At 39.8% G+C, this 19,390-nt stretch overlaps 1 protein-coding gene across 4 annotated transcripts in view; it reads left to right on the top strand.

Moving 5' to 3' along the window:
- The window catches only part of SLC44A5 (solute carrier family 44 member 5), a 242,551-nt gene that overhangs the window by 123,529 nt on the left and 99,632 nt on the right, over positions 1-19,390 (top strand). For all 4 annotated transcript variants that reach the window (XM_060773741.2, XM_060773740.2, XM_060773738.2 and 1 more), the window contains exon 2: positions 14,424-14,472. In XM_060773741.2, coding sequence (XP_060629724.2) covers positions 14,424-14,472 — 49 coding nt within the window. The remainder of the gene's footprint in view (positions 1-14,423; positions 14,473-19,390) is intronic.

The raw sequence follows: 19,390 nt of genomic DNA on the forward strand, positions 1-19,390 counted from the left end.
GGTTTCCCCTGACTCTGTGGGGGGGGGGGGGGCTCATCTCAATTTCTAAGCCAAAAAGCCGGTGTTGTCCGTAGACACCTCCAAGGTCATGTGGCCAGCACAATTACATGGAGCGCCATTGCTTTCCTGCAGAAACAGTACCTATTGATCTACTCACATTTGCATGTTTTCAAACTGCTAGATTGGCAGAAGCTAGGCCTAACAGCGGGAGCTCACCCCACTCCCCAGATTTGAACCGCCAACCTTTTGGTCAGCAAGATCAGCAGCTCAGTGGTTTGATCTGCTATGCTACCAGGGGCCCCATTCCTATCATAACATGAAAAAAACGAGGACATGCCTTAGAATAGGACCAGTAACCATATAGAGGACTTTTATTCCAAGATCCACGTGTTTTCTTGTATTAGTATCTTGAGATTCACCTTTAATTATAGTCAACACAAATATAGAAAAGCCCCTAGCAATATTATGCTATTTCTTCATGTCCTTGAGAAGTGTTCATTTTATTTTCACATTTATATTATATTTGCTGAGTATAGAGGTTCATTTGGAATTAAATGTATGCATTTGGGTCACATAATTTGCAACTTTTTGTGTTGTTTTTATTGCTCCTATGGATGGTCCTTGTGGTCTCTTCTGATTCTATGATTCTATGTGTTATGCTGTATATGAATAATTGGTCTTCTTCAGCATCATTATTATAAGATGAAATACATTTAGATTTCAGCAGATTAAAAATTATGATGTCTGCTGGTCTTGAGTACACATAACTGTAGGCTGGATTGCGCCCCAAGTACAGCCACAAAAGCAAGTTTCTTCCCAAACAGTTCAAGAATACGGGTCAAAGAGACAATACTCTTAGCGGTATTTAGTGTAAGATCATTTTGTAAAGATGAATCGGAAACCAATAACTTGCTTAATTTAGCCCCCTCCAGTGAAATATTGACACTTTTTTGCCTTTGTAGAAGATGGCAGGCTATAACACAGGACATTCTTCAATATAATTAAATATTCTTCAATATAATTGAACTTAGTTGCTTCCAGTAGGAGCACTTTTGATTGATCAAAGATTTCTGTTAATGGAAGGAAGGGAAACTGTTTTTACTTATTCCCACACCCTGTGCAAACTTCTATGCATTGGCAGATCTGTGAAATGTTGTCCATGAAATCCATATGTAAGGTGTTTGCTAAGGACAGGTAGATGGTATATCCCTACCTCACAATGGATGACTTTCTCACTCCCTTCCATAACCATAATTTTGATTATGCTTGTTGACATCAGTGGAGGACATTTTCCTCTTGCCAATCTCATGTCATTTTGTAGCCATAATGTGTAAATCAATTGCCCTGCATTGAAACACTTATTTATTATCTCAGGAGCAAATTGAGGGTACAGTTATAATGAATTTAAAAACACAAGCAACGTTAAAAACTTGACATTATGCTAAATGTCCTTTGACCAGAAGCTGGGCACTTGGGGTGCCTCTGCTGTCACTCTGAGAAGGTCCTCCATTGTGCATGTGGAAGGGCTTAGGTTACATTTTAGTAGGTGGTCTGTGGTTTGCTCTTCTCTGCACTCGTATGTCATAGACTCCACTTTGTAGCCACATTTCTTAAGATTAGCTCTGCATCTCATGGTGCTAGAGCGCATCCTGTTCAGTACCTTCCAAATCACCCAATCTTCTGTGTGCCCAGGAGGGAGTCTCTCATCTGGTATCAACCACTGATTGAGGTCCCGGGTTTTAACCTGCCACTTTTGGATTCTCACTTGCTGAGGTTTTCCTGCAGTATCTCTGTAGATCTTAGGCAGCTGTTTCTTGATTTAAGGCATTGGCTTGCTGGCTGATATCCGAAGAGAGGATAAGCCGGAGATGTCAATGCCTTGGTCCTTTCATTACAGGCTGCTACTTCCCTACAGATATCAGGTGGTGCAGTACCGGCTAAGCAGTATAATTTCTCCAACAGTGTTGGACGTAGACATCCTGTGATAATGTGGTGTGTCTCATTAAGAGCCACATCCACTGTTTTAATGTGGTGAGCTGTATTCCACACTGGGCATGCATATTCAGCAATACTGATCATGAAATAGTTTATTAATAGAGAAAGAATCCTATGTAGCATAATTAGAATAAATATATAAATACTATGTATGCATAAAGGCGTAGTTCCTTGAAGATTTCCGATTTCACTGAGGCAGAAAATCCCTCTACAGCTGTAGATTGCTCCTTTTCAGTGCATAATTGGTAGGATTAATTTGTCGCCCGGTGGTCAACTTTTTGATGATGAGCCTTTCCGTATTAAATTAAGTTGATCCTGGGATGACAGGCAGAGAGTCTGACTCCACAGTTGTACTTGGAGACTGATCAGGCTGGTAGAACCAGCATAGCTTTTGAGAACTCAGGGTCACCTTCATGCTTGGATAAGGCAGTGCAGGCTTACTTTGTGCAGGAAAGCTTTGTTATACAGTAAATCCACAAGCTGCACTTTGCCCGGCCCTGATGTAAAAGGTAAACATGTTGGTTGCACACTACAGCTCAACTGAGCTTTGATCTGCCATGAATTCAAAATGATGCAACTACTTAGTGAAGTTGTTACAGTGAACGAGCTAAGCGTAGAATAGTATGACTTTCGGATTTGACTTTGCTAATTTCATTACCTCATCTCAGTGCAGAAGACCTTTGACAGAGCCATTCTTTGTGGTACTGCTGTCATCTGTCATGGTATTTTCAAACATAAGCCAAAAGGCATTGCAGTTAATGTAGAAAAGACTGTCAAATGCAGGCAAACCCAGTAAGCTGGAAATACACACAGCCATACTAAGGCTTCTTTGAATTCTTCAGCAAGACTTGTGACAGTTTTGCCCATTTCTCATTTTTTGGAATAGCAAAAATTATAAGGCAATTTAATTTACCTGTCATCATTAACCCATGGAATAAAATCTGTTGCTGGGAAGATTTTATCATCAGCCTCTGAAATAGTGAATAAAATGACTCATTCTAAATATTTCTTCTCCTTCACTTTTTTGAGCATGGGTGGATGCTAAGAACACTAGGATGGCTATTTTCAGTGTGGTGAAATAAACAGCCAGTCTGAACAAAGTCCCTATTAATCTGCATCACATATTTTCCCCTGGAGGGTTCCTATATTACTGCCAACACATAACATTACGCACTCTGTAACACTGTTTCTTTGTGCCTATGTTTTAAAAAGTATGTTTGTCTATCCATTTGCAACATAAAACTTTGTGTTCACGTTCTGTCCTGGTACTATGTTATTGCTAATAAAAATAGCCTTAAAAATGTTACATTATACCACTCAGGACATTTTATTTAGCCAGTAGTTTATTTTTACATGTGAACTTTCTTAGTTCTCCCTGGATAGGCATTCAAATGGAGGAAAATGTCTTATGTGAACCAGCTAATTGTGTATACAGCCAACATCAGTTAGTGGGAGTGTGTCAGCTAGGAAAATGCCACCATCTTTATAGATGTTGTTAGAAGCCAAAACACGATTGCTCTGTCTATGTGTTTTTAGGATCTGTGAATTTATGCATCAAGGTATGTCGGTGTTATTTTCCTTCAAAATCACAAGGGAGATATAGGCAAAATGTGATTGTCGCCATCTCAGCTACCTATCTACATTATTTACTTACTTAGGCGATCCCTCATAGTCGAAGGATGATGGTCCTCCAAGTATAGTGTCTTGGCGGTGGGTCCATAGCTGGTTAACCCTAACCCTAACCTTGATCCACATGTTCTCCTGCAGCGAGGACATCATTTTCCAGGTGGAAGGCGGTCTCAGTCAGGTTTGGCTTAATGCGTCTTCCTCTTGCCATGTTTCTCCCTTTCACCCTTCATTCATGCTTCTTCAAATTCTGAAGCACTGCTGGTCACAGCTGACCTCCAGTTAGAGTGCTCAAGGGCCAGGGCTTCCCATTTCTCAGTGTCTATGCCACAGTTTTTACATTATAGAGATGTAAGCCAGTATGTTTAAGGTAAAGATTGTTGAAATAATGATGCATGTGAAGCCCATGATAATGTAAGACCATTGTGCAAATTGGCTCCGAATCATTCTAATGGCTGTTGGCAACACAATTTAAAACAGAATAATATCTACCTGTAACTGCAAAAGTCAGAATTGACTGTTCGTAATACACAGTAGTTTTAAACCTTTCTCTTCAGTAGGCTGTCTGTAAATTTTTAACAGAAAGCAGTGTTGTTCGTATATATGCTTAAAACACTAGACCTTCCTACATTTAATGTTCTGTTGGAAATACTGGGCTTTTGCAAATGAGATTGCCAAGGATCAGTCATAAACAAGTAACATTCCAAGATTATACCTGCACTCCATCCACTTTATTTGCGAGCAGACACCTTTGAGATCAATGTGGTTGCTTCTATATGTTATGTAGTAGAATTCGCTGGTTTCCAGTTTCAATAGGATTTCTTTCATGGGAGGGTGGATGGAAATGAGAACTGCTCATGGACTTAAATGATATATATGTTCCATCCAGAGCCTATTAGAGCTCTGATACCTCCAGAGGAACCATTGCACTCTGCCCCGCCACCTTACAAGGTTTGTTTGATGAAACAAGATAAATTTATTTATTTATTTATTTACTGCATTTATACACTGTCTTTCTCACCCGGGTGGGCTCAAAGCAGTGTACAAGTAATGGCAAGATTCAATGCCAACATATATACAAAACCAAGCATAATAATTAAAAGGATAACATATAACTATAAATTAAACCATTAAAATCCTACAGTATTAAACATAGAACATGAACAAACATTTAGACAATTAAAACATAGAATTAAAAACATCTTAATATTAACATTAAAATAACATAATCTAAAATTGTAATCCAATTGTCAATTGCACTTAATACCTATTTGTTTCTTGTACTGCATTTACTGCCTGAAGGCTTGGTCCCATAGCCATGTCTTTACATTCTTTCTGAATGTCAGGAGTGAGGGTGCTGATCTAATTTCATTGGGGAGGGAGTTCCACAGCTGAGGAGCCACCACTGAGAAGGCCCTGTCTCTCATCCCCAACAGTCGCGCTTGTGAAGGAGGTGGACCAAGAGCAGGGCCTCCCTGAAGATCTTAATATCTTAGATGGCTCATAGGGGAAATGCGTATGGACAGGTAAGCTAGGCCGGAACCATTTAGGGCTTTATAGGCTAAAGCCAACACTTTGCTCGGTAGCAGACTGGCATACAGTGGATCTGGATCCTGTATGCCATTCCAGTGAGAAATCTGGCTGCTGCCTATTGGACCACTTGGGGCTTCTGAACAGTCTTCAAAGGCAACCCCATGTAGAAAGTGTTGCGGTAGTCTATTCAGCATGTAACAAGAGTGTGGACCACCATGCTCTTGTTCTTTTTGATGACTCCTTCCAGACTGTCCTTCCACTAACACCTAAAAACATTATTTTTTTTCCAGGTTTTAGAAATCAACTCTGATTGTGTACTGCACTGTTGCACTGATGGTTTAAAATGAATTTTCGTGATTTTAATGGATAGATTTAATTAACATGCAATAGGGGCTTTCTTGGACTAGAATCTTATTTTTTACATCTGAGTTCCCATCTTTTCTTCTCAACATGTTTTACTAGAGGTATCATTTTTTTCTTGGTCACCCACCCCTCATCACTTTGAATCAGGATTTGGTATCTCTGAGTAATAGATGAATCATTCTTGTCATTTCATCTATCTGTGGACTGGGTGCCTTGCCTTCCTGAATGCAATACTGGAATCCCTTTCTCCTTCATTGTTATGTTTGTTATGCTGAACTTAGCTTTGCAGCTGAAAGAAGCAGAGGAAGTGCTTCAGTTAGCAGTGATGGACCCAGTAATATCCCAGATCTGTTAACGTTCATGATCTCAGAGGACTTCAGCCATCCATGAGATAGTTCCTGCACTTCTTAGGTCAGATGTTGCTGAGCCATAGATTGGAGGTCAAACAGAGTTTCAAGATTGGTGTTTTCTCCCTAGCTCCCTGTGAGTGGGAAACTGCACTGTACAGTGATTCACACACAATATCAAGGGAATAACAAACCTTAATGGTTTAATATCACCATTGGCCATATGCCACAACTGAGCAGTAGTAGTTCAAGAAGACAGCTCACTAACCCTTGAGAGCAATATTTTCCATTTTATATGGCATCGTTCATCCAGAAAGGTACCAAAGTGGTATGCAAGTGAATATATATTCATTAGCCCTGGCAATAGCAAATGCTGTAGTTTATATTACATTTCAGAGTTCCATTATAAGCCTCTTTATTCATTTGCTCATCTCTTTATCCTTTGGAACCAAGACCTTTGGTTGCTCAGGGCACTGAGCTTTTATTTTCCAAACATTATTAATTTTCTCAGGTTTTAGAAATAAACTATGATTTAACTAGGAATTAAAAGCATGTTTTTCAAACAAAAATGACTTTAAAGCTCTCAAATATTCTTGGAGTGAAATGACATATTTGTGCTTTTTAAATGAGCACAACTGTTCTTCTGGCCACAATATTTTCAAATACCGTAAATGTTCCTCTACGATTATATAATCCTATGAGAGCTAGCATTAAACAATGGTTTGATAATTAGCTATGATTCTGGAAACCAGGGTTTGAATCCTCACTCAGACATAGAAACTCACTGGGTGACTTGGGCTAGTAACACTCATCCAGCCACAGCCACAGGCAAGCCTCCTGCTGAACAGATCTTGCCAAGAAAACACACGGATAGATTTATCTTAGAGTCACCATAAATTGGATGGGAACTTGAAGACACACAACAATAATACATTCCTTTTTCTGTACCTATTTTTCAGATCTGTCTTTTCAATGTAAAATCTCCTGACACTCCTTTCTGAACTTCCAAAATAGTTCCAGATGATTCAAAGAAGAGATCGAAGCAATCTAAAATGGGCTTTCTAAAAATCATGTTGCCAGAAGAGAGCTAGAGAAGTTGTTCTGTCAACTTCTCTATTCATAAGAATGCTTCAAAACAAAACAAAAAAAGGGAGGGAGGGGGCTCATTTTACATGCCTCTCAACGATTCCTTTTCCCTTCTTGCAATAGCGATGGCTGTCGTTGCCAGAATCATTCAAAGTACCTGATTAGAAAGACGACATAATCACATGACTTTTGAGTAATTGTCTTTTTATTTTTCATGTCAGGAGCAACTTGAGAAACTGCAAGTCGCTTCTGGTGTGAGAGACATTGCCCAGGGGAAGCCCTGATGTTTTAATGTTTTATTATCCTTGCTTCTCTCGTGACCCTGCAATGGGAAGCTGGAGCTAATAGAGGGAGCTCATCCGCGCCCTCCCTAGATTCGAACCTGCGACCTGTCGGTCTTCAATCCTGCTGGCGCAAGAATTTAACCCATTGTGCCATGGGGGCTCCTTTGTCTTTAAAATAATAAAAGGAAACAGGCAATTTGACAATTGGAAGTATTTTAATGGTTGCCTGGTGACTTACCAGGTTAATTATTTCCAAGCAGAAAGGGCTACCTGTCCAAGGAATAATCATGTCTTTTCTTGGTTTCAATATAAAAGTTATAATACATGTCCAAAATGACTGTTTTTCCTTATTATCCTTAGTCTCCTCTGCCCTCACATTTTTGGCCTTGTTATAGATGCTGGCAGTGATCCATTCAATACAGCCTAGGAACATGATTTTAGTCATCAGCCCAGATTAAAACTATTCACTTATATGGTCTGTTATTACTGTCTTTCCTCCACGGTCCCCTTGCTTTCTCAAGTCAGCTAAAAAGCTCTTTTGCTCTGAAGTATGTGAGAGTTTGGATGCACAGCCCCAATGTAGCTAATTGAGATATATCAAAAGACAGACTGACTGCTTGTCCTGTTTAAAGACTTCCAGGCCCCAACTGACATCCCTCTCTTTAATTGCCTCTGATGGAAGCAGAAGTGTAAAGTATAAAGTAGCTGGTTTTATAAGAGAAGCCGGTCGAACATTTGGCACCCATGTGGTCACTCAGCATAAATATTTTATTAGCCAGGCAATTAAAATGCATAGCTTCATAAGCAAGAGTAGTGCTCTGCATTGATTTGCAAGGAATGAAAGGAGAAAACTTTTGGAGTATTGTCTCTTTTAATGAACAGCCTTGCCATACAGGAGAAAAATCTAATTTCCCGGTTCTCATTATTGCAGAGATAAAGTACAAATGTACAGTGCTGAATTCACCTGTGAATACAGCCCCTGTAAGTATACATAATGAACTTGGTTGGTTCCATTTCATCATGGATGGACTTGGTTCTTTATTTCTTTTCTTTGATTATAATTTGTGCTGCTAACATTAGACTGAGGTCTCAAACTTTTACGTCTCCACATAGTTAACCCTCTGGGCTCAGTGCAGGTATTCAGATACAGCAACAGAAGGAACGTCATAGGAAAGGGAGGAGAACAGAACATGTCAGAAAAGAACCAGTTTGTGTGTGTGGGAGCAAGAGACCAATGTGGTTTGAGTGGATACTTTCTCTAGTGCAGTATTTCTCAACCTGGGAGTCAAGACCCCGGGGGGGGGGGGGGTTGCATGAGGAGAGTTTCAGAGCGGTCGCCAAAGACCATCACAAAACATATATTTCTGATGGTCTTAGGAAACCTTTTGGCAGAAAAGGCTGAAGATCTCTCCACCTGTCCTTCTCTTCCTTTTTGGTGTTGGTGAACTACAACTTCCAGAATTCTAAAACAGCCCCCCCCCCCCCCGCCCACCAGTATTCAATGTTGGTCATGTGGTAGTGTGCCAAGTTTGGTGCAGATCCATTGTGGGCAGGGTTCAGAGTGCTCATTGATTGTAAGTTAATTATAAATCCTAGTAATTACAGCTCCCAAATGTCAAGGTCTATTTCCCCCAAACTCTACCAGTGTTCACATCTGGGCATATTGGGTATTCGTGCCAAGTTTGGACCAGATCCATCATTATAAATTACAACTCCTAAACACAAGATCAATGTCCACCAGTCCCAATATTTTCTGTTGCTCATGGGAGTTCTGTGTGCCAAGTTTGGTTCAATTAAATCGTTGGTGGAGTTCAGAATGCTCTTTGATTATAGGTGAACTATAAATCCCAGCAATTGTAACTCCAAAATGACAAAGTAATGCCCCCCCCCCCCCCACCCAACCCCACCAGTATTCAAATTTGGGCTTATTGGGTATTTGTGCTAAATTTGGTCCAGTGAATGAAAATACGTCCTGCATATGGGATATTTACATTACAATTCATAACAGTAGCAAAATTGCAGTTATGAAGTAGCAACAAAAATAATTTTATGGTTGGGGGTCACCACAACCTGAGGAATTGTATTAAGGGGTCATGGCATTAGGAAGGTTGAGAAACACTGCTCTAGTGTGATTAAACCACTGTTATCAACATTTTGTGGCTGAAACATGACTCTCTATCAGTCTTTATAAAATGGCTTACCAAGATGCAGTAATGATTTTCCTTCTATATTATCCTTCAGTTTTAAGAAAGTGAGGGCTTTTCTTCTTCTTCTTCTTTTTTAAAAAGCTTACAGGTCAGGTAATTGTTGCTTAGGATAGAAAATCCAAATGCGTTGTAAGTATTTGGATTACACCTGAAAAATTGCTCCTTTTAAAGTGTGTTACAGATTTGGGGTTCTTAACTGTTACTAGGTTCCTTAAGACTTTGGCCTGGATCTACTTAAAGTAGACCTGTTAATGGGATTTGCATTGATTATGATTTGCCTTAGTTCATTGATTTTACTAGTCTGGATTCAGTCCATTGTCATGTGTTTTGAGATAAGAGGCTTAAAAGGGAGCACTGAAGAGTAATTAACCTCACAATCTCAAAATACAATGAAATAAGCTAGGTAAAAATGTATAAGTTTTGTAATAATTCTTTGGACTTTTTGGTATTTTGTTTCAGTGTTAGTTTATGGGAAGTTTATAAATATAATATTATTATGTAGGCATTGGGGACTGGGGATATTGTAAAAAAATAACATCATTCAGTAACATCATGCCAGTGAGTATACAGTAAAACCCCTGTAACCCATATCCATGGTTTCTCTTACCTGTATTCGGAGAAAAAAATTCTTGCTAGTCTTCCAGGTAATTATATGGTCTGCTTCTCTCAGAAGTTATCATGAAAGACCTGGGAATGTCCTAAAGAGTATATATCTCTAGGAATCTCTAGACCCTCCAGCACAACTCTATGGTGTGATAGGACTGAAAGTAAGTTAATTTAATTGTGTTCTATGGCATATGTAGTTTCAAAGAATGGCAGTCTGGTCAGGAAGCTATCCCATGTGGATAGGAGGTTTGACCGTACCTGTTAACAATGGCATCTAGTCAGTGACTTACACAGTAGTGGAACAGTAATACACTCTAGATTTTAATCTGAACTTTAAATATACTATTCAAGGTGCTAAGTCTTATTCCTACCTCTAAGTACACTGGTATAGAAACTGTCACTGCCTTCTAAAAATGCTTTTGCAAAATTTGGCAATTTTTGTTAATTATCATACACATGGGCATAAACATTCACACACAGGCACATCACTCCATGCATCTAATAAAGTAGCACGTAGTCTACAAAATCTTATGCTACAAACTTCTTTCTCTCACAACCTCTTCACATGGGCTACTGGAATTGTCACCTGTCATGGTGAATCCAGCAAAGACTGCTGGGGAGTGTGGGGAAGCCATCACCCTATACCCTGCATTGCCCAGCTTACCTTTAAGCCGATCCTACAGGAGGAAGTATAGACCACATGGCTCTCCCCATTCCTTCTGGTGCAACATGGGAAGCCTTGTGTGTTGTCACAGTGGCAGCATACTGCCTTGGTTGACCAATGGAGCCCTGCCAGAAGTTCCTTTGCTTCATGAGATGGCAGCTGTGGGCTCTGTGGGTCAACTAGGATTGAACTGGCATATGCCACTGAAGTAAACCCCATCTGATGAGGTCGCAAGTCTCAAAGCTGCTGAGACATCCCTTTGCATGATTTTTGCATTGTATGCCATGTTCTGAGATCTTGGCTAACTGCATCCCGAACAAACTCCAAAAGCATTTTAAAGCAAGATACCATAGATTATGATGTTGTTGTGGTAGTGATGTGTCTTCAAGTCATTTCCAACATTTGGTAACCATATAGTGGCTCTATCACAGGGCTTTCTTGGAAATAATTTTCTCAAGAGGTTGACTATTATTTTCCTCTGAGGGAATGATTTGTCCAACTCATCTGGTGGGTTTTCATGGCTAAACAGAGATTTGAACCCTGGTGCCCAGATTTGTAGTGCACGGCTCACAATACTATACTTAAAGCATAGTGAAATTCATTTTTATTTTCTCTCATTAGAAATAAAGGCAACAACTTGAAAGGTGTTTTAAAAGTAAATAAATTATTCCTAATGTTTGATTCTAACTTTTCAAGTAATGATTGTTTTTCAAAGCTCTCTTGAGTCTTCAGTCATATAGAAAATAAGTTGTAGCCAAATCACATCTCATCTTCATGGAAATCTAGACAGAGCTGTAAATTATGTGGTGCGAAATTATTTTCATAGGGTATGGGAAAGCAAGGCTGTGAATAGAGCATCTTATTTCATGTTAACATTTGCAATTAAGGCGTTCACTGGGTAGTTTGGGAGGAAAGAAACTACAAATTGAAGACAGCTATACTTAATGTGTTTTTGTTTTTCTTATGAGCCTGCACTGAAGAGATATATTGGTAAAATGTGATCATTTTAAGACAAATGAAAGAACAGCACAACAACCCCTGGTTTCTTTTAGTTTTGCAGACACATTTTCTGAGAAATCAGTCCTTTAAATTCAGTAAGACACACTCTGAGATATTTATTTATTTTATTTATTTGATGCATTTATTAACCGCCATTCTCAGCCCTACAGGGCGACTCATGGCGGTGTACACACATATAGAAGACACTTTACAAAAGGCAATTACAACAACATCCAATCTACACAACAATTACAAAACTACACTAAAAATCCGCTTCGTCTCATAGTGGAATCATAACCAATCTCGTATTCCTTGTTCCATTCCAGTCATCGTTACCACATTGTTGTAGCACATTAATTAAATGCCCTCTCGAACAGCCATGTCTTGAGGCTTTTTCGGAAGGACATGAGGGAAGGCGCCTGTCTGATATCTGCAGGGAGGGTGTTCCACAGCCGGGGGGCCACCACCGAGAAGGCCCTTTCCCTCGTCCCCGCCAGACGTGCCTGTGAGGCAGGCGGGATCGAGAGAAGGGCCTCCCCGGACGATCTCAAGGTCCTCGTGGGCTCGTAGGCCAAGATGCGGTCCGAAAGGTATTTTGGGCCGGAACCGTTTAGGGCTTTGTAGGCCAGAACCAGCACCTTAAATTGGGTCCGGTAGCAAATCGGCAGCCAATGGAGCTGGGACAACAAGGGCGTTGTGTGCTCCCTGCCACCCGCTCCGGTTAGTAACATGGCTGCCGCGCGCTGAACCAGCTGAAGCTTCCGGGCCGTCTTCAAGGGCAGCCCCACGTAGAGAGCGTTGCAGTAGTCAAGGCGGGATGTGACCAGAGCGTGTACCACCGTGGCCAAGTCAGACTTCCCATAGCTCATTTTTCAAATTATGGTCTTGGGCAGAACTATTACAAAATAATAATTTGAAACTGAATGACTCCTACTTTTTCTTTATAGCTTATCTAGCCATTCTTGTATATATTCAGAATTAAGCTATGAATATATATTTGTTTAGAATACTGTAGTTCATAATTAGGCTACATTTCTATATAACAGAAGTGAGCATATTGTGGCCATTTGCAGGCCCTGGATTGATCCACCCACTCACTTTCCCACTTACTCAACCTCCCTAGGATGTCCATGCACTCCATATGTCTCCTTTTTGCATCAAAAGAATGGCGGTTTTGCACCATTTTCACCTCTCTGCTTGCTTAGACATATGTAGAGGCTGCTTAAAAACTAAATGAAACAGTCTGCTATATGGAATGGGTGAAAAGTATGCTTGAAGTCCTGGGATGGCAGCAGCAGATACAGCCTCTGGACCTCTGGATATCTGCCTTCTACCGAATTGGATGATATTTGTCTATGAAATATGACCTTAGCCAGTTTGATGTGCATTCTGCTGTCTGGTACTAGAATGTTGGCCAGACCATTGGTACATCTAGCTAGCTGCTTTTAACAATCTTATTACTCAACATATTTTTAACCTAAAATGCTAGCTATTAAATTTGAGACACTCTGGATACAAATTTGAGACATTCTGGAGACAAAGTCTATCTTTCAAAATAATGCTATGAGCTCTTGCTATTTGTACTCTAAAGACTTGCTACCTTGACATTTTATACATGATCTCAGAATCCTGGGCCATAGACAAATGACTACATCATGTTTAGATCTTAGCGCAACCAATGTGAAATGTTGCTAGAGGCTAATTTAAAACCCATTGGTTTCAGAAGGACCTAACTACTAGGGATGTGCAATTTGGTTTTACCCTGTGCCATTTTCGGTGTCCAGATTTCATAAAGCTAAAGAACCTCACTCACACCAAAATACTTTGGATGACAACAGCTATGGGTCATAAAAATATACTGTTGCTAGGAAAACCCATTTGCCTTTCAGCTATTGTGCTAATAGCCACTGAACCCACCCGGAGAAAACAGGAAACAATTTCCTGCTAAACAAAGAGTCAGGTGCTTTGAACCTGTGAGAACTGTCTCTGCTATAGCATTGTTTGTAGCCAAACAGACTGAGAGGGTACAAGTTTGTGAAGGACTGCTAGAGTTCCATAGTTACTCGCTGTAAATAGCTAAAATAGGTCGAAACCTAAGTATGCATCAAGAGGTGACAAAACTAGAATTAGGGCATTGTGATATATTAGAACTACAGGACTTATAGCAAAATAAACTTTGTCTGAGTTGTAAGGTGTTCTTGCATCAATTTCACATTATCCAATTTTAGCATTATGATTTTATTGTAAAAGAATCATGATCTATGGAAACTTGGAATTTGTAGTTTGATGAGGCACTAGAGATTTCAGACGTGAAATTCTAAATGATTCTCCATAAATGACAAATGCCAGAATTTCATAGGATGAAACCACGAGAATCAAAACAGAATCATAGTGCTGTAATTGGATTGGGTAAAAGGGTGCATTGTGTCTTGGAGGCCTTTGAATCTGTGGTTTGGTTCTTCAGTTTTGACCCATTTCATTTTAGATTTCTGTCTCCAGCTGAGCTTTGACAACTTACTAAAGTAAGCAAAACTTTACCCTGCTTAAGTAGAAGAGTGGGACTCCGCATTATAAAACCTGTATTATGAACCAAATTGCAGAGCATAATAGTGATGTTTCCTGTGAGAATTAATTACAATAAACTGGTTACAAAATATTCCTCTTTATTCTATTTGTTGTGATGTATTTTTATAATGTTTTATTTTATATGCAGGTGAACCAAGGAAATTTGACCCAAAGTTCAGCGGACCTATTCACAACAGGTAAATATTTTAATTCAGTTTACTTAACTGTTATGCGGTCTTTCTCTGAACAGATAGAAGGAAATGCACTTAAATTTTGTTCCTTGATATTTTTATTTATTTTACTTATTAAAGATTGCATTTATTGCTTCTCAGTTCTGAGGGCCCTCAAAGTTGTAAACAGCAGATAAAAGTATATAAAAATATTATTTAATAAGAAACCAAACTCATTTAACAAAACATAAGACACACCATTAAAAACTCCTAAACAAAACAGTCAGAAAGGCTACCCTTGAAGTTAGGATCAAATGTCATATAAAACAATGCAGCCTTGGTTGCCCACCAGAAGCTCAGGCTGGATCTACACTGTCAAATAATGCAGTTTGTACTGTATTATATGGTCAGTGTAGACCCATATACAGACAGTTCCGAGTTACAAATATCTGACTTACCAATGACTCACAGTTAAGAACAGGGGTGAGACAACAGGAAGTGAGAGAAATCTACCCCTCCAAAGGGAAATGCACTCCTAAAAGAGTTATCATCAGGAAAAGGGGTCTCCAATTTATCACCAATACCTGTTTCCACAACAAGCCAAATTTTTCAAAATCCAATTATCACAGAAAGTGCAATGCAATCTTTCAACAGGGACACAGACAGTAAAAACACCACATGGGTGCTAAGTATTCAAAGCATGTGTTTGTGTGTGTATGCCAGGAGTTGCACTTAGAAATGTACCTGTTCCGACTTACAAATAAATTCAACTTAAGAACAAACCTATGGAACCTATTTTGTTGGGGACTGCCTGTAAAGCAGTCTGAATTGCATTGAAGTGCATTATATGGCAGAGTAGATTCAGCCTTAGTTAGCGATAGAAGCACCCTGCCTTTCTTTTGGAAGGCATTCCACAACTGTGGTACTGTGGCAAAGAAAACTCAGTCCTGTGTGCACATTAGCATGGCTGCATAGGATGATAGGAAATACAACAAGGCCTCCACTGAGGTTTTTAATTTCTTGGCACGCTCATACTCGAAGTGTTCTTTCAGGTATCCTGGCTCATGATCCATGGATTCAACCAAGTGTAGACTAAAGCAGGAGATCTCCCTTATAAGTTCCTATTCATGCAATAGTATAAGGCAGCAGTGGAGATGGTGGTGAGCCCCAGCTCTCAGGTGCACTGGCAGAGGTATACTTTTCATGTTGCATTGCCTCCAGGGACTCCATCAGCCGGTGGCAGAAGCAAGCATCTAGCATTCTCCCTGCCCATGACTTACCACCACCTCCACTGCTGTTCTATACCATTTCATTAATAGTACCTTAAGCGTTCACATTTGAGGGGTCCTACATCCAAATCCCATGGATATTGGGGGTCCACTGTATTTGATTTTTAAAAGAGGAATTGCAACATTCCCAGAAAAAGAGGCTGAATTTTGTGATTTTTTATGGCAACAAGATGTCTTTCAGTGACTAAGAATGTATACTCTCAACATAATGTCTGTTGACTATCTTAAACTAGGAAATGTATACCCAGGCTACCATTTTAGTTACATCTTTGCATTTTTGAGAACCATCATGAATTAAAAATGGCAATCCCCATGGCAAATGTCTCATTAATCTGGCTAGCATGTCAAAAGAAGAAGCACATTAGAAACCTTCTTATGTGGCCTCCACATCATTTGTGAAAGCCCTCTACTGAGCCTGACATCTTGGACCAAGAAAATAGCAAATTTAGATTCTAAGCAATCAGATCTGACATTATTTTCACTGTAATGATATATAATGGCCCTAAAGAGTCTAAAAGCTTTGAAGCTGGGAAGGCAGAAAAGTATCAGAAGCACTGCACTTTATCCTGAAGTCTTGACTAGAGGCAGAGTTTCAGTTAAGTTTAATGGGAACCAAAGAGATTTGGTATCTTTCAGAGCCTACCTGCTTGGTTGCAGTTTATTGGCAGCATAACAAGTTATCTTCTGATTTTAGCCCCCTATGATACTCTAATAGAAATAGTTACCATGACAATAGCTGCTATTTAAATTAGGCGACTTGTGATCCAGAGTATATTCTTTGTGGTGGCTACCACATAACAACTAGCTCATGTAAGGTCAGTGTGTTTTCAAGTGTGTTTGGGGAAAAAGGCAGTATGGTGAGAAGAACAGACATTTTTTTTTCATCAGCAGTTACAAATTCCTCTCTGTGCAAATAAATACATGGGATTCAGAACTCCCCTTTCAGGTTTTCTTCTTTTTCTTTTTTGGCTTTCTTCTTTGTAAACAAGGAAGGTTGTATGTGGTGCATTTTAACCTCATTTTTTTGTGCAGCAGTAGTGCCCTGTGATAAATAATACCCAAGTCTTATTCCAGGCATCAGGCCAAGTTTTAGGTCCCTTATTGTTGAGGAAGGTTGTGTTCAATACTAACATGTGTAGTATAATTGCTGCTAAGGCTTCTCTCTTCAGCCCCCGTCCAGTGGGTAATGATTGTTGAAACAAAGGTATATTTCCTTTTTGTTACTGAATACATTTATAATAGACATCCAAATGTGAAATATAAAAAGAAAGTCAAATAGTAAAAGATAGCAGACAACTGGTCATATAAGATGACCCCCAACTTTTCCAGTTAAAATATAGAATTTGGGATATACCTGCTGTATAAGACTACCCCTCTTCCAATGTACACCAAAATTTTAAAAGCATCAGATTTATTTTCAATATGGTAATTTTCCTATTACTGTACCTCCTTTTCTGCCTCTCAGATCTCGCACATGTGCACCTGCACCGCTTCACTGCAGTCTTCAAGAGCGAGATCTGAGAGGCAGAGGAGGAGGTATGGTAATAGGATACAAGGGTGGGGCAGACAGGTAAAGGAGGTGTGTTTTTCTGGGCCCAGAGCCATCGTCTCTTTTTTCCATACTCCAGGCACCCGGACGCCTGCAGCTTTCTCCACCCTTCACTTACACCTTCCCGGTGAGGCACCCCTTCACCTCACCATCGGGACCGCATTAAGTCCATGATGAATGGATTTTATTCTACCGTATTTGTACAGTGTCGCCCTTAATGCTTTCATAGTCGCTGCATACAGCAGGGATGCAGCCACTGCCATTTTTGAGCTCCCCCCACCATTTGCAGCAACCACAGATTCTCCAATCCAGATTGGAAGTTTCAGCACCTGCTCTATAAGACTACTCCTGCAGATAAGGTGACTCCCACGTATAATGCTACTCCTGCGTATAAGACGACCCCTGACTTTTGAGAAGATTTTCTTGGGTTAAAAAGTAGTCTTATACACCAGAAAATACTGTATATTTTAAACCTTGAACCTACCTCTGAATGTATGCTTAAAGATAGGTTGTATAGAGATAGGAATATATGTTCTTTTAATGAATACCTACTCTTAAAATAGATGTATAGAAAATATATAGGCACCTGTACTAATTTTTAAGTAGACATTTCTGGAAAACCGTTGGACTAACTATAGGGAGGTAGTGGATACAATTGATTGTTCTACTTACTGTAAGTTCTAGCTCTCTTGCTAGTAGGAATCCATTTATAGGTGTCCTGTGTGTATAGAGCTATGTGAAAGCACATGTAGGTTTCCTGTGCAGTATAAGAATTATGTGGTTTGAGACTTTGCATCTCCAGTTTGTCCAGGCATTTGTGATTGATGGGACAAGCACATTCCTGCTTCATCGTCATAAGAAAGTTTATCAGAACAAGCCAATGTCAGTGATGGAAAATCACCTTCCTATGAATGATATGTATTGTCTTTTTAGTGTCACATCAACTTCACACCTCCCAAAAGATATGAGTACAGTTTCAGATGGTGCCATAAGCTTTTATACAGACTACCAATTAATTTTTAGAAGTCAAATGTAAAACAAGAAGAAATGTGTCTTGATTTTTTTTGTATGCATCACGCAAGGCCTACTCCCTCTTCCTTATGACATCCTTTCACATATTTCTACATGACTATCATGTTTTCTCTCAACTTCCTCTTCTACAGGCTAAACATACCCAACTTTTTATGATGCTCCTCATACAGCATGGTCTTCAGATCTTTGATAATTTTCGTCACCCTCCTCTGGACACCTTCCAGCTTGTCAATATACCTTTTAAATTGCACACAAGTATTCCAGGTGTGTTCTAACCAAAGCCGGGGAGCCACAATGGTGCAATGGGTTAAACCCTTGTGCCGGCTGAACTGCTAACCTGAAGGTCGGTGGTTTGAATCCATGTGACATGGTGAGTTCTCATCTGTCAGCTCCAGCTCTCCATGCTGGGACATGAAAGAAGCCTTCCACAGGATAGTAACATCCAGATAGTCCCTGAGCAACGTCTGTGCAGATGACCAGTTCTTTCACCCTAGAAGTGACTTGCAGTTTAGCAAGTCACTTCTAACATGATAAAAAAACACCAAAGCCAAATAGAGAGGCACCATTACTTCCCTTGATCTAGACACTATACTCCTTTTGATGCATCCAAAAATCACATTGACGTTTTAGCTGCTGTATCACACTGTCAAGTTTTTGTCCATGAAGACTCCATGATCTTTCTCACATGTACTGTTGTCGAGCCAGGCATCATCCATCCTTTATCTTTGCATTTAATTTTTTCTGCCTGAATGCAGTATCTTAGGCATGAATCATTGGGAAAGTGCTTAGTAAGGTAGAATACAGTAAGAAAAGAGGAAGCTTACATCCAAATGAATAGACACATCACACTACAGAAAAAATCCACTTAAAATCTGGTTTCCGCCTCCTGCAGAATTCAGGAGGTTGTAGTTTAGTGAGCCTGTTCTCGGTTCCTCCCTAAACTACAAATCCCAGAATTCTGCAGGAGGCAAAAACCAGATTTTAAGTGGCTTTTTTCTCTATTGTGATGAGGCCCACAGCCAGGGAAACTACAGCCAGAGAATACAAGATTTGAGCAGAGTGGTTAATGACAGGG

The sequence above is a fragment of the Anolis sagrei genome, chromosome 4 (genome assembly GCF_037176765.1).
Source record: "Anolis sagrei isolate rAnoSag1 chromosome 4, rAnoSag1.mat, whole genome shotgun sequence".
In the NCBI taxonomy this organism is placed as follows: Eukaryota; Metazoa; Chordata; class Lepidosauria; order Squamata; family Dactyloidae; genus Anolis; species Anolis sagrei.